Raw genomic sequence first — 24,637 nt, 5'->3', positions numbered from 1 at the left:
TTCACTCTGCAAATGCTGCAACAAAGACTTGTAAAAACGTTAAAATCGGGGTCTAACTTGCATGTTATTCACGATGATCCACTAAAACATTTACACTTTGCTCGGCAGTGATCATGTTGATGGAAATGTTACAGTATTTGGATATCATAGAACACATTCAAAGTTGACCTGTGCTCCACAGTTTTTTACGTAATAGCATCTTGAGCCACCTTAATAGCTGTAATAAGCCACATCAGTGCGAAAGAGCCAGTAAATTTGAACATAGGGAAATACTAAAAGGATGTAAATGTCGCCGAAGTGCCTCATCCTTAGGGTGGGCCAAAAATCCCCTACAATTAAGCAGCCAACACAAAAATAAACCAAAACAATACATTCCCAACCTTCGTAAAAAGTGATTCAGTGATGTCTTGGCAAAAAATCAAATTTCTAAAGACAATTTTAGTCGGGGAAAGAGTGAACTCCTTCCAACAATAAACAAAAATTTACCAAGACATTTAACTAAAAAATTTAAAAAGGATGCAAATAATATCTTCTTCTCTTTGTCACTTTTTAAGGCCTCGACAACGTTTTCACTGCTCCCGCACTTTTATTCTGTTGATACAACCTTTAGATTGATTATTTCAAACACCTTCAATCACTTTGGTATTCAGTCAACAAGGAAAGATATAGTAAAAGACAAAAAGAAGTGTATTCGATACCTTAAATGCATTATGAGCACTGGATGAGTAAAAGAATTTATCCTCCTGAGTCATTCCGACACTTCCAAGTAATCTACTTCTCACTAATGAACAAATTGACTTAATCACTATTTACTTGCAAGCGGATGAGTGCTTTGTAATGCTGCAGTCATTTTTAAGTTTGGATTTAAATGCACAACGAAAACATAAGACAGATACAGACACAGAGCGAGAGAGCGGGAGAAAGTGACCGAAGCTAGTTTGTGCATTCACGTCTGCTAAGATTTTGTTGTGTAATCCAACTTATTTTTATTTGATAGGCCTGTTGCATTATGAAACATAATAAATCTACTAAACACAACGGAAATTCTTCTCTTATATGCAAGTCATTAAAGTACAGCTTGACTTGAACTACAAACAAGGTAGGTAGAAATAAACTTGACGGCAAAAGAGTCAATCAGTGATTGGTCTAAGTATGTATTTTCAAATGATCAAACTAACATTTTGGCAGTTATTTAAAAGCTTTTAAACCATTTGAAGACACAATTACAGCAGTAGGGGAGGTTGCGATACACGCCGTTGGGTCACGCTACTTCTCAAGGTTAGTGTGGCCCACATCAATGGTACTGCGCTCAGCCTCACTTACCGATTACTTTTTAACGCTTGACTGAAAGAGATATAATGAAACCAGTTCAACTTACGTCACTTGTGTTGTGTGTAGCAGTTTATGCCTCTAAAGACTTTCAAAAGTGCTTTTGCACAAAGAGGGATTTGCCACACTGAAAAAAAGGTCAGTTCATCAATGGAAAGATGAAAACAGAGACCAGCATTATATAAGCATTAAATGGTCTAAAATAAAGTGAATTTTAGTGCAGACAACCTAACTCATAGCAAGAGAAATTTACGAAAGCTAAAATAAAATATCGGAGAGATACTTGATTAGGTGAATATTTTCATTTCGGCTAACACGTTGCTGAGCCTTGCTCCTATCATTTCTATGCTGAAAACCCCACGACTCTTCCGTCAATGTAGAAGAAAGCTACTTTTGGGAAACCATTTCTGATAGCGTGGTCTTATATAGCCAGTGACACAGTGCCGCCTCATGCTACTTATAAACAGATCAGTAGACAGCCACTTGCAAGTCCCCGAGCAAAAACGGGCATTATGGGATCAGAACCGCCAATTTTTCTGTCAAAACAATGGAAAACAGGAAAGATAAGTATCAGCAAGTCGCAGCCATATCAACGCTTCCACAAAAACAGTGACCAACGTAAAAAGTGTTACCGTATTGAGAAAAGCTACGAGCAGTCGGGAAAGTGGGGCATGAAGTGCGATGGTGAAAGATACACGGCCTTGAATCGTGACAAGGTCTTCTAGTGAGTAAGGGAATGAGTGAAAAGTGCAGCTTTTTGTGACATTACACTGCTGCTGAGGTGAATCCATATGAGCAATACCAATTCCTGGCATCGTAACAGCCATGAGGGCCAAGCATCCCACGATTGAAACACGGATAAACTGGAGAAAAAAATAGCACAATTAAACTACATTGGTTTACTAAGAAAGTGTTTGTGTAATCTTTTCTGAAACGCAACCTACATTATCAGCCTGCATTGTGCGGGTAATGGCGGATTGGCTAAATGGGATTCGAGACGACCGAATGGGTGGCAAAAAAACTAAATTGACATAAAGCCAGTTCTTCCACAGCACATTCCTCACGTCAAATAATTAATCCCTCCACATTTGATAGTGGATGTTAACAAAAGGACGTTCAAACTAAACAGGGGCTTCGTATTCAGGCACCTGCCCAAAACGGTGGCAGGTGGTCCGCCCAAGTGCCCCATTGCGAGTTGCAGAAGCCACCACACCCTATGTAACTTCACCTTGCATCACTCCGCACCACTCCGTCTCATTTCAGTGTGGTGCAGTGCAATCTAGTTCAATCCAATCTCCTCCAATCCAGACATGAGGCACCAGACTGTCTATAAATGCAACAAGGCACAGCACAGCAGGACATGAAATGGTGCGGGGGTAGCACGCTCGGCTGTACGGTAGGGCAGTGTAATATTGTTAACGGATGGAAGTAATCGGCCACACGTCCACCTGCTGTAAGTCTGGGTGTATCGACTTTCAAGTCGACAGCACAGCAATCATTTCTGGAAACATTCAAGAAGTAACCTGCCCTTCTTCCGCCTCCTCCTCCTACACCGTTCACCTACGTGCAACTTGTCCTGGATAGAGGAGTTCACGAGTCTTCCTGCCATCGGGACGTTAGCACGTGGTGGTTGCCGAGGGAGAGTAAATGAAGCAAACTATTGCAGAATAAGACTAATTCAGAGATGATGGGAAATCCGTGTGTGTTCTAGGTTTTCCAGATGATAGCGTACCAAACCGACGAATAAAGACTGCAGCTGTCAGACTTGTAAAGTACCCAGAGTTCCGGTTTTAATTAAACGACCCCTGCAAGTGTCCTTCCTTCAATTTCTGGCCATTCAAGGATATTTCGTCATTCCATTTGCCATTATTCAAGCTGGATGCTCTTCATACGCCAATGTGTAGTAATTTAGTCGCAAAAGTCACCATCAATTCCTCAGTCGTGTGTTTGACAGATTGTTATTCTGCGCATTTGAAATGCGAATTGAAAGGTTTGATGAATCGGAAAGCGTATTTCCTCCACTGAAGTTGCTTCTTGCTATGGTTCCCTGCTCGAGTCTCCAGCAATTTCCACTGATTGCCACTCTCCAAACATTAGAAATGATTGTGCTCTTACTCACGCCCTCCTGATTCCTTGCTTGCTTCATAGAGGCACCTTAGTGTCTCGTGACACTATTCACCCCGGGGGCCAAGGTCAGTCAGACGATAAAGGGACTCGGACTCGGTCCGCTTGCACGCTCACGTTGCACCTCGGTCAATGGAGATATCCCTGCTGAAGCCTTCGTCCAATGGAAGTCCGATGCGACTTCACAAACCTGGAAACTCCAATTTTTGGCATTGGTATTACAGACAGACAAGGTAAGTAAGTTGTTGTGTCAGCGCAATTACGTGTGCTTTCAGCTACTCCTGTCACAATCCACACGTCATGCATGTCAGGACTGTCAGTTGTATTCAATCGAATGTAGGTACGCACAACCACATGGAGTCTCTCGCTCTCCCATCCATCGTCTGTCACCTTCAAAGAGGATTCGAGCACCACGTACTTGGAGTCATGACCTCGGAGGAGAAGAAGAGATCGTCCCAAAATGCAATCGCCAAGTGGGTGTTTGATCACTTGGTGGTCAAATTGACAGCTACCAGAGGATGAGGTTAGACGGGTTAAACGACAGTTCGTCGTTAAAAGAAAAAAAAACAAAACCAATTTCAATGTTATAGAAGGCAACCCACAAAGGGGTGTTGCTAAAATACCCTCCTTTGACAACTCGTTGCAGGGAAAAAATAACCAAGCGGCATGAAAACCTAATTTCTATTAAATAAAGGAAAGAGAAGTACACAAATAAAAAGTTGCTTTAGGCTGTGGAACCCTTACTACTTAAATGGGCTCGGGGAGCGGGAGGATCAACTGCCCCCCTCCCCCACCCCCAAGGCCCAAATGATCCACTATTCAACTCTGTCACCAACAATGAACTGACGGGCTTAGCTGTTCCACAAAAAGTAAGGAGTGCCTTTCTTGGTTTTACAATGCCGAATCTGTTTGCGGTGCGATAGGATGTGACCGCCCATTACACGACAACAATCGACTCGCATGTCACTAAAAATGACAACGGTGACTAAATTTGGCTTTTCTTCCCTTATACTAAAATTTACGAAAAAAATGCTTGTAAAATGCGACTGGCGTGGATTATCCGCCTAGTTTACCTGTCATCGTAAAGTGACACGAGAAACGGAGTCAATCACAACAACACAGGAAAGGGAAACATACCTAAAAGTTCCCCCGTAAATTTGTCAGTTTGGAAGGCAAAGTTCGGGGCAAAAATTGGCCAGTCAATTCGTGGACTCGTTGCAGACATTGAGAAGTTATGAAAAATTAATGAAGGAATGAAGACGAGTGAAAAAATGAACAAAGAAATGAATCCGAAATAACTCATAGAACGAATGAATCATGAATAAACGAACGAGTTACCCCCTCACCACGGCTCCACATCTATTTCAATGGAAGGATGGATGTGGAATGGAAAAAGAGATATGGGATGGGTACCGACTGGAGGAGGCATGGATACAGGGTGGATGGCTGTGTAAATACATGGATCGAAAATGAGTCAAGAACAAATGAATGAACGATTGAGACACATGGCCCTGCTAAAACCAAATCAAAACTGGTGATGTGGAGGTAGTAGAGCGCACCACTCGGAGATGGTGACGAATCACCTCAAGATGGATGCCTCACTTTCAAGAAGACCTCTTCACGCCTGATGAAAATGAAGAATTGCCTCCAATCATTAATGTAAGTCGACACTGCCATGTCAAGGGCAGCAATCTGTCGTCACCTTCATCAGCTGAGAAAACCAGGAACGTAAGGAAATATGCTCCATGCAAAAGCTCCGAAGACACTTTCCAGGAAAGGCATAGAAACATGTCAGCGATTTTAGATTCCCTGCCAGCTACATTGTGATCAGAAGGGGCTCTTGGATCAACCCCTAGCCATCGGACAAGAGCGACATGACATCCAATCCACGGTTCGCAGGAGGTTTGTGCTAATCAGGGACTCCATGGGTAGGCAAGAAAACATCAAGATCGTGGTCGTCGCTGAAGGCCGTTCTTGAAAAGCTTATGCCATTCAAACGCCGCACAACTAAGCTGGCTGCCACCGAGTTGGAATTTGATATCTTCGCTGTCGCTTTGACACCTAATGACACGAACTCCTGCAATCTCGATTAACAGGATCCAGGCCGAACGGCAGTTACCCACAATATACTTGATGGCGATTGGAAATTGCAGCTTGACACACTTTTGGTAGCAAAAACCAAACGCCTCAGGTCGACTTGAGCACCCACGGTTCCCACACTAAATTCTCGTAGCAGGAACTAATGCTCACCCAAGCCATAGATGACAAGGTCGCTCAAATCAGCACTCTCAAATACCAAACACTGATTTGAGTCGAAAAGTCGAGATAGAAAACAAAAACTCTTACCCAATTCAACAATGCCTCCGTCATGGCGGACAAAAAAAAGACATCAACGTGCTCGCGACAAATTGAGGATACAAATACGTCAGATGAAATGTTGAGCTTTCCAATGATCCACCAATCAAATTCCACCATTTAGAAAACCTTGAAACAAGCACCGGAAAAAGGAATTTCACCAGCCAATTTAGAGCTAGATGCAAGAACTAAAATTCATCCATTTAAATTGTCCTTAGACACACATTCTAAGAGTAGGAAAGAGGGCCCTTTATGGCATAAGAATTCATACACAGGACTGTACATAAAGGCAAAGTTATTACAACTCAATGGTGGACCAACGTCAGTGCTTGGCATAGGTGACGCTGATGGCATGGGTACGCGTCAGTTTGAAGCCGTGGTAGGTCACCTTCGCGGCCGTCGCCTGGGCCTCCGTCTCGTACTCTACAAAACCGATTCCACCCACGGCTCGACGAGCCTCCTTGAAACCGCTGAATTGGTTGAAGAGCATCGTCAGCATTGCGTCAGTAGTCTCCTCGGGTAGGTTGCTGACAAAGAGCACACGATTCGGTGGCTCGGTGTCGATTTCACCATCAGCCTGAAAGGGAAATACACCGGCTACTAGGTGATCTGTAGGTAGGACATTCTAAAGACAACACCCTAACACCAGAGTAGGCGGGATCGCTTAATTTTGTGGAAAACAAAGCGTGCAGATTTAGAACCAATAATGGTAGGATTTATTGCCGTTTTGAAATCCAATTTCAGCATCTGTGCGACTACTTGCTGCAGATGGTTGGCACATCCCTCAATCCTCAGCTGTCGGCACACTACTGAAGAATAGGCCGCCAAGAAGCAGGACTTGAGCAGACACAAAATAGCCAGTCTCTCTGAAACTTCCTCCACTATAACCCTTTTAGCATCCATTTATAGAGGTCCTGAACGAAGCCAACCAGGACGCCCAAGGCACCCTGTATCTGCGAAATTGGCACGGCCTCTTTACAACACCATAACCGATCCCTAACCATACAATAGAGATGATTTTGTATCTTATTCTTTATTCACAATGCATGACATTTGAGAGAACACTATTCGCATCCAATGAAGCTTGAAGATTTTAAAGTTACCTTGGGTTCAATTACAGGTCTCCAAGAATATCTGTGTCATTAAACAAAAACAGCGACTTTTGAAAATGCCACCTCACGAAACAAGATACCAAAGATTTCATCAGTTCGGTGAATGGAAACCAAAACGCATACCAAAGTAAGATCGCATGAAATTCCGGCTTGAAAAAAGAGCATCAGCAAACTGTTGATTGAGTTTTGAATGAGTGGATGGCTTACCCCAACTTGCCCGTTGACGACGGCACCAGCAGCACCAGCTGCAGCGGCGGCAGCAGCAGCGGCCTGTCGTTGAGCCAACTTCCTTCTGCGCCGTTTCTCCCGCTCCTCCTCCTTCTTCTTCTGGGTCTCCGCATTCACACCCTGCAACACCTCGATTTGCGTCGAGTTCTTCCGCGCGTACTGGATCCGCATGGGCTATGTGGAGGGGGTAAGATGAATGAGATTTTAGGATAGATAACTAAGGATAAAGTGAATCAAGAACTAATAGAATTTACTTCTTTTCAAAATATAGCACTGTGTACTTAAAGATTCATTTCAAACCCTTTGATGGCATGAGGTTTAGCAAATCTGAACTGAGTTGATTTTCATATAATGGAATCGCCGTTGAGCGTCGAGGAGAAGCAGAGTTAAGAAGCCGAGCGAGATTAAGAGCAAGTGAATAATGGAAGAATCAAGCATCAATTAAAAATGGGGAATCTTTGCAGTGGGATAATAGACTAACACGAAGAGATATTTTAAAAAGGTGCCGGGATGACATCAAATTTACCGATATAATTGTTGCCTCAATCGCTGGACAACACATAGCTGTAACTACTCAAATGTGAGTTCGCCTCCGGCTCTTTGAACTTATTCGCTATTTAAATGAAAATCGGAACAGTAACGCACTAAAATAGCTCAATAAAGACACCCTTGACATCGAGCAAAACATAACAGGGAAGATGGAAAGTAAAAACTCCAAAGAACGTACACGGTGGAAACCGTTTTTAAAATTCTTCAAGCCAGCTTATCACCGCATCGAAAAACGGTCCTCACCAATCGTTTTAAAAATAAAAAAAAAGTGATAAGAACGCCCACAGATCAGCCCGATTTAAAAAAGCTCCATCGGGAGGGAGACAAATCACCTTGTCAAAGAGTTGGAATCCTTGTAGCACCCTTAACGCCGTAGTAGCCGAGGTGATAGCCTGGAAGATGATGAAAGCCTGTCCTCGCATTTTAGGCGTCTTCATTGCAATTATCTCCAGAACGCGTCCGTAAGGCGAGAAGAGGTAGTAAAGAGCCCTCTTCAAGTCCGCTTTCTTCATCTTATCGTTCAGGTTGTTCACGTAAAGAGTGTGATTTGGGCGGATATCCATCACCTTAAAAATTGTAACAACAACCATGGTCCGTAAGGTAAAACACAGCTCTCAAAAGAGAATATAATACGAGAGAGACAGTTAAAGGGAGAACGCTTTATTAATAATAAAACGGGAGCACAGATTAAACGACAGTCACTTCTTTGCAAAAGTGATTCGCAGCGGATGACCGGGGCGAATGTTAAAGCCCTGAAGACCATGTTTAGCCGTGGCGGCTTCCGTTTCACTGGAGAACTCTACAAAGGCGATGTCGTGACGAGAAGGGACCATTCTGATTTCCCGGAAACCGACAAACGGCGCGAAAAGCATGCCCAACATGGCTTCATTGGCATCCTCTGGAAGATTAGTGAGGAAGAGGATTTTGTTTGGCGGCTGGTCGGGAATGGTGGCCGGGTTTATGGGCGGTGGATGAGACTGCGATGCAGAAGTTGACAACGACTGCGGTGATGGAGAAGGTCCCCCGGCTGCTGAACCACCGTTTTCTGCTGCCAAAGCAGCGGCCTGAGCAGCGGCGAGACGTTGCTGCCGACGGCGGATAGCACGTGCACTGCCACCGCCGATCAGCGCAGCTGCATCGATTGTAGAATTTTGTTGCTGCGTCGGTTGTGGAAGTGGTGGCGGCGGCGGCTGACGCTTAGGACGTTCAACGTAAGTCCCTTCGCGTTTGGCGATGATATCGGAGGTAGTGCGAGCAAAATTTATGCACATAGGCTTCTCATAGAGTGGAAAACCACGCATTGCCTCGAGAGCGCTACGAGCGGAACTAATTTCGGAGAAGACAACAAACGCCTGACCTCGCATCTTTACAGACTTACCTAGAAGAGAAAACACTAGGTGAACCCCCAAAAAACCACAGAGGCTTCATGTTCTAAAGCCAGCTTACCCGTAATGATGTCGAGGATCTGTCCAAACTGAACGAAAACCGCATAAAGGGATTTCTTCAACTCGTCAGTTTTAATCTTTTCATTAAGATTATTAATATAAATGGTGTGATTTGGAGGCAGAATGGGTGCTGTTGATGCCATACCAGCAGTATGTCCAGGTACACCAGGAGCAGCTGGAGGGATCATTGCAGTTGGAATTGCACCAATACTCATTTTTGCAGCAAGGTCAGAATGGCAGCGAGTACGAAAAAGCAGGCTAAAGTGGCTCTCCACCAAGTGTTCGTAATTTAGTGCAAATTATTGGTGGATGCAAAAAAAGCACAAATAAAGAAGAAGCGTTTCAGAAGGTTATTAGGACTACCTTTTTCTAAAAACAAGTTTGTGCTAAATTTTGACGTTATGGGCCTATTTAGAAAAAGCACAATCGAAACATCTAAGTCAGCACAATGATGTAACTATAGCATAAAGTCATTTACATCTTAAAAGTATTTTGGTATCTTGATACAAAAATCCAAGCAAAAGCCACCTGATTTTAAACGATACCAATAGATGACTAACAGTCCTTTAAGAACGCACTAACCAAACGGGTGATACTCTGAAGGGCAAGTGCCCAATATGGCAGAGTTTACTTATGCTTTAGAGCTAGAGGTGTCTAATCCGATATTCGCCCTATGCATCACATACTTAACAAGTTAAACAGATGCCCATTTTTGAGTTTAAGATACGTGAGACACTCAAAGCGGCGCTCTGTTTTATTGAATCAAAATTATTATTTTGAAACTGCTTTAGAAAACCACAACTTCTACCGAAAGATTTCTTGGAGCATAAGTCGTCAAAAAGCTTTTATCAACATGTTAAAGCACTTGTTCTTCCGTAGGAGAACGTTCACATTATAAGCGAGAAGAAATTAGCTATTGAGTAAGTCATTTCTAGCGTAAGCGGGACATCGAATAATTTGTGTATGGTTGGTAAATTCAGAACCTTTAAAATGACACTCACGGCTATTAACCACTGGGAGCTGCTAAGGTTGCTTTGTGCGGTTGGGACGGGTTTATTTAATTCATGGCACGACATTGTCCTTTTAAGATTGTCTCGCGAAATGAAATAAAAATGAACCCAAAAGTCTATAAAAGGAGTTTTCAACAGATGTTGTGCAGTGCTTTAAGTCTTTTCTAGAGGTAAAGAAGACATACTGTAGCGTCCCGAGACTCCCTGAAGACGAAAGAAGACACAATACTTGGGGAGAATACATATATTTAGCACAGAGGAGGTGTCTGGGCTAGTGGCATGGCCCAAAAGGCCAGCCCACCCAGCGAGGCACAAGGGGGCTAGTTCAAAGTACAAAAGTGGCGCCTCACCAGAACCTAGGGACAAACCACTATCGTATTACATACAACTCGGGAAAAAAAATATATGTACTCGGCAAATAAAAGCTTTTGGTTACCAGCATGGTTAGGAGGCCAGCAACCCAGTGATTTACAATGGACGGGAAAAGGTAGCTTTTCATTAAAACCAAGGGTTGATTAACAAATATATATCAATTGAAAAAGCGTTTTTAGGTTTTTTGCCAAGTGCAGTGTTAATAGAGTTAGGCAAGTCTTATATTTTAAATATGCTGTAAGTTTCTACAGAGCATAAATTGAAAAGACAAGTGTAAACGCGAGTAACACCCAAACGTTAAGGAGGTTTGCCTGTTTTAGAGCACTTTGGTGTCAGAGGGCTTGCTTTATTAACTCTCTGCAAAATTCTCCAGGTATACTTTAGTCAAGAGCCCAAATGACTTTAAATGAACCTGATTGAAAGCTAAATAAATAGAAAACCACGATTTTTGGGGTGCAATGCTGTGTTTTGAGTAAAGTGCTTTTTGAGTCTTTCCGTTGTTTGTTTTGTCGCTCTATCTTAATAAGTTTGTAATTTACGCACCATTCAAAGGTGCGGGCGCCCTCATGATTACCCTTACGTTGTGGTTTTTACGAAGCCTTGTTTGTTACATTTGAAATGGGTGTTGAGGAAAGCAAACTTGTTGACTCACAACGTCATACGGATCAATTTTTACATCCATTCTCTCGGGTGACTGGACGACCGTGGACACTCGTACAAAGTTGTTCATTGGAGGCCTGGAGGAAGAAATACAGCGGTAAAACAGATTTTAAGTTTTACCTCTTTAGCTTTTTATAACTTCAGCAGCAGTACTATGAAATGTCCATATAGCAAACCTACAGAGTGCACCAACGCCTTCTGTCTTAGCAAGCAAAACATTGTCAATCTGAGTAAACGCCGAGGAACCTTCCCCTTTCACAAGCACAACAAGTATTCTAAACTCGCAGAACATTTTGAGTATAACCATATACCGGCACATCTATCCTCGGTGCAAAACCTTCACTTCAAATCCATTTTGTGCACTCGCAACGGTTTGGCAATCGTCCACTTGGCAAGGAATCTCATAACCCAGTTCGGCATCGTGGATCTTCACATCCACAAGTTTTTGGGCACCTTCGGTCGGCAGTCTGTAAAGTATTCACCCGACTCCGTTGCCGCACGAATTTCTCCCGACTCGTCCCTCTGTCTCATTCGTTTGCCGTGGTCACGAATCAGCCGTGTTACTACTTTGCAGGTTCGTGTGTTCCCTTTAACTTGTGGTTTCATGTTTAAAAGTTTCGCTTGACACGCTTTACGAGTCTTGGAAGTTAAATAAGTTACAGTGTATTGTGAAGTACAAATAGCTTATTTAAGGTATTTAAGAAAATCAAGCTGGAGATCTATTGTCCTCTTTTTCTAAGTGATCCTTTGTAAACCGAATTACCAATTTTTACCTTTTTGAAATACGCGTGCTTGTTTTTATGTGTACTTTTATTTTATTTTACCAGAGAAAATTTGACTTTAGTGGATTTTTCATTTTGCTCAAGTAATTGACTCTGTGGATTTCAAAATATATTTCATTTGACCTCTTGATAAAGAATTACTGTAAAATGAGTTGTTTATCCTCCGAATTTTTTTAAAACCACTTAAACATTTTCTTTTCTTTCATTTTATCACAAAATATTGACTTAAAATTGGACATCTGCTTTGTCCACCTCAACGCAATAAACCTGCATAATTGTGCGGAAAAATCCACTTGCACTTTATTGCAGAGCAAGCATATGGAGAGAAGAAACTATTTCCCCTCTATTCGGCCCATAAAACAAAATTAGCAGTCGATTATGCAGTTCCTGGTTTCTTGCTTTGTTCTATCTCATGGACTGGGTGCGTAACTCACTTTCTCCATTTAGTAATGCTTTTATTTCCAACAAAAATTTCACAAAATTTCAAACTTTAACGCTCTTTTGCCTTTTTTAGACTATTTTTTTGTGCAGTTATCACCAACTTTGAATGCTTTTTGTATCCGTGGCACTAGGTGGCTAAAAAAAGAACACAATAAGATCGTGGTGGCGATTTTATCGGCTTTAAGATAAATCTTTAAAAAAGCCCACTAAACCTGGAAATCTAAAATGCATTGTCTGAAAGGCCTCTTGCCTGTCTCAACGCTTTGCGCTTGATCACACAAGAATTAGCTGATTGAATGCTTCGCATTTTTTCTTTGTTCAAAAAAGTAGCTTAAATGGGAGAACTTCGCTCTTCATTTCGTACTTTTTTGAGGACTTCAGTCCAGTAGTCAGTCAACGTCTGAGTGTAATCTGCTGAATAGCAGCTAAGAAACACGGTCGGACTTGTGTTACATGAAATGAGGTGCCAGTTTTGAAGCTCATCGTTCTTGTTTTCTGCCTCCTCGACTGCCCACACAATTAACCACTCAACTTATCTCTACTTATAAAGAAAGTGCTGTAAACATGCACATGAAAAAAGTTCTGCCATCACCACGATTGTACAGGTTATTTGGCGCTAAACTTTCCTCCCAATTCATTACTGTCCATCCACTTTTTGTCCTCTCAATGCCTCCACAGTTCTGACTATTGTCTCATAGATGGTGCGCTTCTTTAATGATCTCAAGTGACTTATGCGCTCGTGTTCCTTACGTATTTTTCCAAGAAAAGTACTTTTTAACTAACACCACGCAAACTTATCCTTTTACTGTGTTTTTGTCTGCCTGACAGGTGGTTAAAAATTATTGTAGCGTCCCGTGTCTCCCTCGAAGTCGTAATAAGTCAGAGTAGTGAGGGCGCAGACGTAGTAATACCATGCAGAAGGGCTGAGAGACTACTCGCCTAGTCCAAGGACCGTACCGCAGAACAAAGATACAGCCTGTCGAGACCAAGGCGCTCGGCGCAGTGCATCGAAGCAGCGATTCACCACTTAATTATCACTGCTCATTTCATTGGTCATTTTCTTTTCTCTAAGAAATTTAAATCTAAAAACTTTGTGGTATATTTTAGACCTTTCTTTTTAAAAGATAAAATAAGGAAAAAAAGGGGAAAAACACTTTCATACCACTGGATTTTTGTATTAAAAAGTGGCCAATCAGATCGCAGGCTCGGGAGATCCAAGTGGTATCTTGGCTTTTCAAAGTTGTAAGTTTATTTGGTGGCTTGTAAATCTTTTACCACCATGAGGTCTTGTGCACTAAGCGCAATATTTTCACTGTCTTGCCCTTTTGTCTCCGGCTTCATAAACTAGGACACCCGGTGCTGGGCGAGTGTAGGGCTTTACAAACGATGGCTGAATCGGGGATTTTTCCCCTTCCTCGCCCTCTTAATTACAAGGTCCGTCCAGTCTGCCTATCCACCACTCAAGACCACCTTAAATGAGGACATTTTTAGACCCATCCCATAAATTGTAATTGCGTTTGTTTACACCGACCCAAAATCGAGGCGACTTAACGTCCGAATTGCGTGTCCACCACGAGTTTGCCGTCTCTTCTAAGAGAACCTTTTACTGCAAAAGCATACGTACCTAGTCATACTCCAATTTGTCCTTATTTTGTTATAAAAAAGAAATACGATGTACTCATGTAGGTATCTTTGTACCAAATCATTGGTGCGGGGACTTCACTACTCTTGTGTTCTTTTTCCCCCCCCTATCAAAGTAGGAGAGTTTGAGGGAAGAATTAGGGAATAAGAAACTCTGAAATACCTCTCTCGTATATTTTTCGCATAGAACAGTAATTTTCTGTTTTCCCACTTGAAATCCCGTATTTGTTGGCTAATTTGTTGGTCCTCGAGTGTGACCTTGACCTTGTGCTCGCCTTCAGATGTGGTGGTCAAGTTTTAAATGCCCTGACATTATTAGCAGTGAGAGATTTCGGCCTCATGGAACAGGAGACTTTCATCCCAACCCACATTTTTCCCCCGATGCTAAGACAAACGTGTGACCTGCGCTAATTTAACCTGTAAACCGGTAATTAAGTTACTTCCTAGGAAAGTTTATTTTCGTTTTTTTTTTGTTTGGAGAGGAAGGACTGGTGTTCTCCCCCTTCCTTAGACAAACCGGTTCCCAAAAGTGATTAATTAGGCAGTTTAAAGATTTTCAAATCGTAAGAAATGCATTGGAGTTGCTTGTTATCCCGAATAACTTATTAGAAGACGAGCAACCTTTTCGTCCATTCCGTGGTTCTCCCCCACTCCTCAGTCTTCATACCCGTGGAACGAGCAGACCGGTTAGTCAAGGATATGTTTAATTGAGTGGTGATAATAAAAGGGTCAGAGGTATCACGCTTATGCGTGTCCGGAGTACGTTTTCTCCTCGTGGGCGGGGACCGATGGCGTCCGATTCGCCATGAGGTTTGCATTTACTCACCGGCTCTCGCCTAAATAGTACAGTCAAACTACCGGGTGTTACAAAAGCTCTCATAAACTAGACTAGGACTTGGAAACATGCTTTTTAAAACGCCAAAAGGATGTGGTTTAGCAAATCTCCTTGGTGGTTGAACCTTTCCCCCACCCTTTATGCGATAAGTTGGTAGTGGGAGTCTCATTGGTTACAGACTCCGAGATGTCGAAGCAGTGGTAACCACATTGAATGTGCTCATAAAATGAGTTAGAAAGGCACAATTTGTTGACGTGGGGATAATTATTTTGTTTCCACCTACCGTGAAATTCTCTTGATGTTATTGCAAAAAGGTAACACCACTTGTCACTGTCAATAGGGCAGTGCTGATTTCGCCGTTTCCTTCGGATCATCCACTTGGATCAAAATCCGCCCCTCCTTCTAGAATTATAGCTTTAATTTTTCCTTCCATTTTCAAAAAAGCTGCGTCTACTTGATTTTACTGATTCCTTCTTTCAGAAAATAAAATGCGGGAGGCGTCATTCGGTTGGCATGATTAAATGTAACTCCCACCGTTGGGTGCCTAAATAATCGGGGTGTTCTCAATCCCCCATCCTCTGTTTTTCCCTACGAGGTCGAAGATTTACACCCTTTCTTTCTTCAAAGCGAAAAAAACACTTTTCCTAAACAAAAAAGCTTTTTTGGATTTGACATGCAGACATTTCTTTGGGTGACAATTGAGCACACGGAGCATGTCAATGCTCAGATTCTTTCACAAGACAGAAATGTAGGAGTTGCCTTTAAAATCACTTAAAATGTCAATTGGAAGGGGTAGCCTCACCCCTTCTTGCAAAAAAGGATTGGATTTCTGGACAAAAAATGTGCTTTTTGCCTTTGACCTTGAATGAATCTCCTGACGAGGGAGACGTGAGCCGAGAGATTTTTTTTAGTCTTTATAAACTAACTTATGAAGTCACCATTGTTTTATGCCCCCTGCCGTCCCAGCATAATGCCAGAAAGAGGAGAAAGAAAAAATGTTGGCCATAAAAGAGACCTCGTCACCCCACGAGGTGGTATCCGGGCCTGACCGCCATGACCGAATGCCTTGCCTCATGCCTTCCCCCCACCTGTCCTGCTCCCTGCATGATTGAAAAGCGCTGTCAGATGTAGTTCCATTTTATTTTAATTAACTTCTCAAATGAAACTACAATCCCTTACTCAGTAAATAAAATAATCCAGCACTTCCTGTGTGAATATATATCCACGATAGAATCTTGTCCAAAAGATGGACTCCAGTCCCACTTTCCTCAACTCCGATTCGCTCAACAACGGACGTAGGAGTGTAAAACGGGAGTCTCCAAGCCCGGTTACTTACTACCTCCACCACATTATCATCATTCCTGGGAGAGCCGTAAACGAGGCGAAAAAAACCGTACGGCCGCCCATTTAGTGTGGGCAGTGCCTTTTTAAATTGCGTTTGGGGAGGGTTATACTGCAAGGTGGCAAATTTTTACCTTATGTTCCACCAATTACCGAATTAAAATATTACTTTCGGCCTAAAGTCGATTTAGCTGTTTTTTTTTTTAGTTTGTTTTCATGCTATTAATTAACCAATCACCGATCAGAAAGGAGGCGGTGGAGAGTTACCTGTTTTAAAATTATTTGACCGAAAAATTATTTTAATTTTCGGTAAATTATCCAGAAGTTTTTTACCAAGGGAGGAATTCGTATGCTTCCATTTGACAAGTGAAGTATTTGGTGCACTTGCGTCCAAATTAATCTGTTTGAAACGAAACTCTACACCGTGAGAAGGAATGAAATAGGAGAGGCGTGCTTTTTTTTCCCCACATGATAAGTCTCTAACCTCCATAATTAAAATTGAGACATGAAGAAGTTTGTAGAGGAAAACACGCCTAGTCTACTGTCATGGAGTCGTGCGACTTCGAGGCCTCTTCGTCATTCGTAGATGGGGGGGGGGGGAGGGGGTAAGCAAATTAACCAGTGAAATGCCACGTCGAGGGACGCCGTAACGCCAAAACGAGGTGCACGACTAATGGAGGTACAAAAATGTAATCTTTTACTGCTAGGAAGAGGTGTCACATTTGTGTGCCATCTGAAGAGATTCACTCCTCTGAGTGAACTTCTAAAAGAAACCGAAATCGGGTTGGATTTTTTTATCCTAAATTTGGACGAAATGTGGTAGAAAAATTTCTCCGTAAATGAAAATTTCGCTTCCCATGGAACTGTGTATAGTAAAAGCTCAATGTTTTTACAGTTATTTTTTGGGTCTTTTTAACTGAATCTCAAGATTGGTTGTACAAGTGCTTTTTTCGGCTTTCAGTGTACGAGATGACCTTCCTACATAAATTTTGAGAAAGTTAACCCTACTGCATTCTCGACGGTTTCAAAAATTCTAGGAAATTAGTGCAAATAATTTGTCAATTAGTGGTAGGGTCGATCTCATTGGTTGATGGATAACCAGCGTAAAATCGATTGGGGTCTATGCACCAATGAGATTGCAGGGATCTGCACGGATCTCTGACATTGATGCGCATCACCGAAACAATTGCAATTCTGCGCATTTTCTCGCAATCTCTGACACGTGGAATTTACTTTAAGGCGGTTCCCCGATGGAGCTAATAAGTAAACAATTTGTATTTACTCGTAAATAAAATACACCCACTGCACTTACAATTGTCTCACCCGTTCATAAATTGAAGTTATTTGATTACTCCGCCCCCTCACTGGTAAGATGTAGTTTGACATTAAATAAACAACAACCGGTTCTAACCCATTCTGCTAGGGGACTTTAGCCTGTAGTTATTTGCGTTTGGGCATCTGTTGAAAGGTTAATTAAAGGGGCTTTCCTTGGCTGCTTTGCTTTTAAATTCTGTACTTTATAAAGACTTTGCAGTCTTGACAACAAAGGATTTGAGATCTAACATTGCAAAATACTTTTGAAGGTAACAGCATGTCCATCCGGAAAAGTTAGATAGGGCAGGATCATTGCTTTAATGAATCAGCTTTCAGGCCTTTGATTTCGACACAAATGTAAAGGGACGTCGCTTTTTGAGGTCTATTTTTTGGGGATAGTGAGGGGATAAAAGATTTTCCTGATTATTCACGAGACAGGGTACAGCACTGTAACGACATCCGGGAGTGACCAACCAATCACATCTTGGCGATTCATGCGTTCGGCGCCGGCACCCTAATCAGATTCAGAAAGCAACCATTTTGTACTTGTGATGAATAGTTGCGGGTCTTGTTGTATCTGATTTTAAAAAAAAGTGGCTGGTAAGTCGTTTAATTTAAAGTTTTAATTTAAAAATAGGGCAAAATTGAGAAACAGGTAGGAGCATATTCCTTTAGCTCTATTAACAAATAAAGGAAAATTAGTCATGGTAAATACTTTACTTTGAGTTTTTTTCCCCTCTTGTGGTAAACCCGAACCCCGCGAGCCTTGTCGATAAGTCTTTCCCTCTTTTTAAAAAAATGAAGACATGAAGTTTCGTTGAAATCTCTGATTCTGGGGAAAAAGCTCGATTGGGGCGCTTTCCTTGAGACGGGCACGCAAGGAGGTATTCTTTCAGTGCTGCAGGAATTTCAGGAAGTATAGCCTTATTAATTTACTTATTTCCTGGGTCATCTTATTGGTCGAGAGGCCAGCAAATGTCAGGGCGAGGGGAGGTGAATCACCAATCAGATTGATGGGAGGTTAAAAAACGTGTCATAGTGCGTTATCGCCCCCGCGCATGCTTATTTTGGTGCCTCTTCTATGGAGTAATTACTTCAAAAATCAGGCAATGGGCGGGGGATCGTTGGTGTCGTCCTTCACCGTCAATCTGGAACGATAGCGTTTTGTGAGCTAATCACTCTTCCATGAAAGGTCTTACTGGTGAAAAACTTCATCTGGCGGGTCCATTTCTCCCATTTCGCTAAAATCTGTTGCTGACCAGGTGGCCACTTGGTTCGTCTTCAGCTTTCCGCCTCTTAGTTCCGGATTATGTAGCAACTTTTTGCGTTCTTCAGCTGTACTTTTGTAGGTTCAGCCATGCATAGCAAACTCCTGTCTTTTTCCACGGCACTTTTTGAGCAGCACCAATCCAATCCACCAAGTCACTAGCTAAAAGAATAACCTTTTTCAGAGAGAAGTAGAATTTAGAGGACATATTCAATGACACCTCCACCGGTGTAGAGCATTGGAAAACGTCGGAGGGCGTAGCCGGAGGAGGGGAGAGGGGGAAGAGACTGGTTCCACAGACAGATCGCACCGCGTCTAAACTTTCAGGTAGATACATGGAGAGGGGGATTACGACATGCAAAAAGACAAATGTCTTTCTTGTCTTCCAAATTTGTTTTCTCGTTCTTTTCAAAACGGTTTAACTTGAATTAATAGCGGGTATCGCTGTTAATGGAGGACAAATGAAGGCTGCTTTCGTAATTAAAGCATCCATTGGGAGAGAGAGTTGACATAAAGAGGAGAAAAAATGAGGCTGATCAACGAAATTAATCTTTCCTTAGTCTTTTTTCTCAGCGTTCAAAACATAATTTGGCCATAAAAAGAGCGAGAATAGCAGATTCTATCGCCGCACTGGACCACATTAGAGTGAGTATGTAAACAAATAGGGGCGAGAAAAGGGACAACAGACCTTGGTAGAGCTAAAAGCTTCCCACATAAATTTATGCGGCTATGATGAATAAGCCTTTTCCTTGCTCCAACTGGTGGGAGACTTGATTGCTGTTTTTTTTTGGCTGTCTCGTAGCTAGCCAGAGGCATAAACAGGTTTGAGAATCCATCCTCCCGCCTTCTTCCTGTCCTACCTCCCGGGGCAAAACAGGCTGTCATAGTCCAGTTCCCGGTGTTAGAACTTTCATGCGAAAAAGCAATTGCTTTTCGCACTTTAGAAAGTTGTGCGGTGACCTGGAAATGCTTGCACCGAGTGGCTATGACCGGCGAATTAGTGTAGGCTCCCTTTTGTTCATGCAGCAATCACAATTGTTTAAGCAAAACAAACAGCCGTTTGACTGGGAGGAAGTCACTTTTAAACAATTATGTTCCTTTTCTTCGAAGAGGATTCGCATTCACAACTGACAGGGTGGCAAAAAACCTGGTGTATTTGCCAATCGACTACTAAAATGCTTACCAGGGGTACACTTTGTTCCCCTTGCTCCCCAAAAGTTAGGCGTTAATGCATGAGGAGTGTTTTTTTTTTGCTTTCTAAGGGTTTGAATTGGGTCCCATCGGGAAGGGGAAAACTTATCAGCGGTGCTTTGGCGCCTCACGACAGCAAAAAGGGGAACCGAATATACCCTCCTATGACCTAAACACGATTTCGGATTCATTAGCGAAATTAAAAAGGTAAAATAATGTTTTACTTCCAGTGAATGAAAGAGCTTCTTTTTAATGATTCGACAGTAAATTGCCTCTCCCTCGACTTCATCGCAGCGATGTGTATCCTTTTGCAATGAGTGGTGTCAAAATGTAGGCCAAAGGGGAAGGCGTTCGTTACAATTTCATTTGGAGGGCAGTGAGGCATTGAAAGTTTTTTCTTGCCTCCCCCCCTCTTAAAAGTTAGTATTTTTCTACTTAGAATTTTACGCACCACTGTTTCATCCCCTCGTAGCACCGTAAACTGCCAAGGCGGAAGTTTTATGGTGAAATTAATCATTTTTCCCGACTGATGTACACACAGCGAGTACCCCCTCTATGCTTGGTGTGAATTCCACTGGTTATTTAAAATCGAACACTTTGACTGGAACATTCTCGCTGCCTCTTGCTCTCTCACTTCGACCCGTCACTTCAGGCCCTGGGATTGAGGAGATTGGCTAGAGGAAGGCATCCCATATTGTGTAGCGTTGGGGGGCGGAGGGGCAGGGGAGGTTACAAATCATCCGAGTTTTATGGAGAAATCAGCATTTGCCCTCACCTTGGGTCCTCAGCAACTTCCGCCCAACCACGAGGCTGGATGTAATCAGATCCCTTGCATTGCAGTATGCGTGGAAATAAAGTTTGAAAGGGTGCCTGCTTTAATCCTTAAGCACTTTTCAGAGTCACCTGCTAACCTGGCTATGGAAAGAAGCATTTTCTACTTTCATGAATTTGTAAGGACGAAAAAGAAGCAATGCCGAAATCCCATTTTTAGATCTGAAGCACCTTTTTGCGGCAACAGTATACACGGGACATGAAAAATTTAAACACCTAAAATAATTCTTCAATGGGTACTCAGGGATTGATGAGGCTGGATCCAATCTTTTCATTGGAGTATGAAATAAGTAGACACATCTATGCGGTCTTTTTGGAGTGACCGTTGGGAAGATTTGCAACTTGGCAAATTTCATGCGTTGAACTATTTGTTTGGCGTACCTTTACCATCCCTTCCCATCGAGCCACGAGGTTGCTACCAATCCCGCCTCTATAAAACGTTCTTTTCCACCGTTTCCCATAAGATTGTCACAGTCTAGGGAAAGTGATCATCAGTACTTGGGGAAATATCTTTGAGAGGGATTGGAGGATGGGGATGGGGTAGTACCTCTGCTCCTTCCCCTATGGACAATTTAATGCTGTATGAAATGAGACATCTGGTGTTGTGTTGTCATGTAAGAATAGGACTTCCTTTTCACTGTCTTCATATTTCTGCCTGGTTCTGAGCAGGGGACAACTTCTTCTTGGACACCTTCGAGGTGTTTGATGGTGTATCGAGTAGAGCCATCTCATTCGTCATTCCTGCTTCCCCTCCAGTTGTGGAACACAGGCGGAGCACAGACAGCCTCCCTGGTTTGAGGTAGTGTGGAATTTGAAATAAGTGATTTGTAGGGGGAAATCCTGAAATAAAACGTCATTTCTTGCCACAAGTCAGTTACTTCACAGACATTCCAAAGTGGAATAAGCGAAGGACATTAAATTGGTAGCCTTTAACTTTTAGTACCTGTCACCTGTTAGCAATTTCCTCGACTTTTCCAGTTGATGTGGAAGTGTTCCATCACTCATGCCACTAGCAACATTCCGTATTGTCAAGAGCGGAGAGGCCTCAGAGACGTGATGAAGCCCTCAAAGAGGGATGGGTGATGTGCTCCGCTGCTCCATCATCGCCAAATGCTGAGACCGTGAGATTGCCCTTCTGCAGTTTGTAAGGCAGATCAGTTTTCAAAGTTGCGCCTATCGGTTTCAACCGCCACTTTCTGAGTCTCGACATCTCACATCAAGAAACTGCAACAAGACGCGCCAAAAACTGCAAATATTTTTTATTTCACGGCTAGCTAACAAGTCTAGCATTCTCTCTCCACTTTATGAGGTGCTGTTGATGATAAGATGATGATTCTAGTGACGAACGATGCAAGAGAGACTTGATTAAATCTAAAACCACTTAGCTCCATTACTTTCCTTTTCAAAAGGCATTAAGAACTCCTCTTGACTTTTAAGCTTCACTGTCTTTCCGCTCCATTCCACTGAATGGCAGCATTGAAGATGACAAGTGAAGAGGGGTAGAATGGAATGTAGTAGGCACTTCATCTTACCCTTTACGATCTCCAAACAACAAGTGAAGTGGATTGCCTAGTACTGCGTACTTAGTACTCAGCACACTTTCTCCACCGCCCTTTGTTCTTTCGATAAGAAAAACTAGGTCTCAAAAAGCTGGCCACATTGAGTAGAGAGGAGATGATACCAAACAGAATAATGAAATGTCTTTAGGAGAAAGGAAGGGGAAGAAAGGAAAAAGACTATCTCAGGGGCTACATCAAAGAAGGGTGGTGGTACGTTTTGCACCCTCGACCAAGCACAATTACACCGCATTCAAGGGAGTGGCCAGGAAGGACAGAAGAGTGGGTGGACAGCACATAAATCTGAGGCGGAAAATGGACACAGAACAGCATCTGTGAAATAATGAATTCAAGGTGTGCATAGCCAGGATGGATGGATGGGTGTGGTCGAGAAAGTGCAATAGACAGAATCTTGATGGATAGGGTGGGGCAAGTAGACTAAATATTTAAAGAAGCTGACAGATGGACTAGTAATCGCCGGACAAGTGAATACCATCGCCTAATGTACACTCTTTTTACGTCCTCTACGTTTGGACAGCCTGGTGGCCACTGAATGGGCGGGTTGAAGTCTCATTCAATGCATGTTGAGAGACTTTCACTCCTTTGTTGACCTGGGAGGTAAGAAATTTATAAAGAACGCGTAACAGCAGAAGGGGCCGTTAGATACTACTGAAATGCAACAATCATTGACGCATTCTACCATGAGGACTTTTTTGATGCCAAAGTACCAAATTCTGCTGAGAAATTACCTTTACGGGGGATAACAAATATAGCTTAGTTTATTAATGCTTTGGACGACTCTGTGCTCTAAGTGAACTTGTCTTCACCCGTTTCTCCATCCATCCGTCCATCTACTTGATTTTCATTCCTACATACCGTATCATTCCCCATTATTCCTTCTAGGATTCATTTAATTGGAGGGCTTTTATCTACTTGTTTGCCTTTCTATCGAAGACCAATCCATTTATTAACCATTTATTCATCTAAGACCCGCTCGTCCATCCATCCATCCATCCTAAATCCATCCTGTATCCATCCTGTATCCATCCATCCATCCATCTATCTTGTATTTACCCGTCCACCCCTCCTTTCGTCCATTTCATATTCATCCATCAATCCATCCCATATCCATGCATCCCCTATACATTTATCCATCCATCCCGCATTCATCCCCCCTGTACCCATTTATCCAACCTGCAGCCATCCATCTATTGTCTGTCCATTTATCTTTCCGTCCATCTCGTATACATCCTGCATCCATTCATCCATTTACCCATCTCTCCGTCTACCATCTCCTCAGAAATACAACATTGTCATACTGATTAATTCTCTACGATAAGACCTGCTTAATATGCTTTTAACGGAGTGGTTCCAACTATGCGATTGTGGAGGTCTACTTCGAATAACACAATATAAGTGGAGCGCATTCTTTCCAAGTTGCAGTCCGGCATCTCCAAGCAGAATTTGCCACAATATAATAGAGGTAAGTGAAATACGCTCATGAAAGTGCCATGTCAACTGCTATTCCACTTTGGCTGAACCCCAATCCAAACGTCAACTCACTTGGATAAATTAAATACTCGGGTACGGCCTCAAAAAACGTGCACAGATGGACCGACGTCACGAACAGTCCACCATGTCGCCAAGATGGGTACCGAAATTGCAGCAGACTACTAAATCAAATATCATTTTGGTCTGTTTACTTGCAGTAAAGGTGGACTCTGGATAACTCACGGTGGTGGACACTACAGCGAACCAAATAGTACACTTAATGTGTCAAATGCATTTGACAAGACTGAGTGCATTAAGTTTTCTTCCACTAGGACCGGTAGACTTCCAGTAGTCACTTTGGACGTGAGCCATAGTGCTGGCTATAAAGCAGTGTCTACATGGCTTTGCTAACCGGCACATACAACTGCTTTAATTACACTTAAACGTTTGTGACTTGTTTGTCAGGACTTAGAGTTGGGAAAATAGTAGTGGTTTATTTTACCGCCAGGTGGGATAAACACCTTTACTGCTCATTTATACAGACAGAAGAAAAAAGCTGGCAGTATGAGGCGGATTTTCTTCAAATGGGAAAAAGGTGGGAATAATACCACCCGACGTGTTGCAAATCCTCGCGAGAAATCTCACATGATGAGACAAATAGAGATTAATTACCATTTGTTTTCCCCTTGTTGTTGTTGTTGTTGCTGTAGAGAAGTTAATAAATCTGTTCTTTTGAATTTCCCCATTGTCTATCCATTCCTCA

At 42.5% G+C, this 24,637-nt stretch overlaps 5 protein-coding genes across 5 annotated transcripts in view; 2 read left to right on the top strand and 3 right to left on the bottom strand. All coding sequences in view use genetic code 11, as the record gives it.

Annotated features, from left to right (window-relative positions):
- Nucleotides 1-933: 933 nt before the first annotated feature.
- On the bottom strand, nt 934-4,756 carry EGR_09018 (hypothetical protein; the record flags this gene model as incomplete). Its single annotated transcript, XM_024498267.1, has 4 exons — nt 934-1,088; nt 2,099-2,192; nt 3,943-4,127; nt 4,591-4,756. The coding sequence occupies 4 exons, from the start codon at nt 4,754-4,756 to the stop codon at nt 934-936; spliced, it is 600 nt and encodes a 199-aa protein (XP_024347322.1).
- A 1,374-nt stretch (nt 4,757-6,130) lies between these two features.
- Nucleotides 6,131-8,260, bottom strand: EGR_09017 (U2 small nuclear ribonucleoprotein B''; the record flags this gene model as incomplete). The annotated part of the gene is made up of 3 exons (XM_024498266.1): nt 6,131-6,385; nt 7,128-7,322; nt 8,030-8,260. The coding sequence occupies 3 exons, from the start codon at nt 8,258-8,260 to the stop codon at nt 6,131-6,133; spliced, it is 681 nt and encodes a 226-aa protein (XP_024347321.1).
- A 135-nt stretch (nt 8,261-8,395) lies between these two features.
- EGR_09016 (U1 small nuclear ribonucleoprotein A) lies at nt 8,396-9,357 on the bottom strand (the record flags this gene model as incomplete). The annotated part of the gene is made up of 2 exons (XM_024498265.1): nt 8,396-9,075; nt 9,144-9,357. 2 exons carry the CDS (start codon nt 9,355-9,357, stop codon nt 8,396-8,398), a joined length of 894 nt encoding a protein of 297 aa, XP_024347320.1.
- Nucleotides 9,358-11,338: 1,981 nt separating this feature from the next.
- On the top strand, nt 11,339-13,135 carry EGR_09015 (cement precursor protein 3B variant; the record flags this gene model as incomplete). Its single annotated transcript, XM_024498264.1, has 2 exons — nt 11,339-11,758; nt 13,106-13,135. The coding sequence occupies 2 exons, from the start codon at nt 11,339-11,341 to the stop codon at nt 13,133-13,135; spliced, it is 450 nt and encodes a 149-aa protein (XP_024347319.1).
- Nucleotides 13,136-23,992: 10,857 nt separating this feature from the next.
- The window catches only part of EGR_09014 (cement precursor protein 3B variant), a gene marked incomplete at both ends in the record, with an annotated part of 8,199 nt that continues 7,554 nt past the window's right edge, over nt 23,993-24,637 (top strand). Inside the window, one exon of the mRNA XM_024498263.1 lies at nt 23,993-24,076. Coding sequence (XP_024347318.1) covers nt 23,993-24,076 — 84 coding nt within the window. The remainder of the gene's footprint in view (nt 24,077-24,637) is intronic.

Source organism: Echinococcus granulosus, assembly GCF_000524195.1.
Source record: "Echinococcus granulosus chromosome Unknown EG_S00128, whole genome shotgun sequence".
Classification (NCBI taxonomy): Eukaryota; Metazoa; Platyhelminthes; class Cestoda; order Cyclophyllidea; family Taeniidae; genus Echinococcus; species Echinococcus granulosus.
This window is presented reverse-complemented; position numbering and strand designations above follow the sequence as displayed.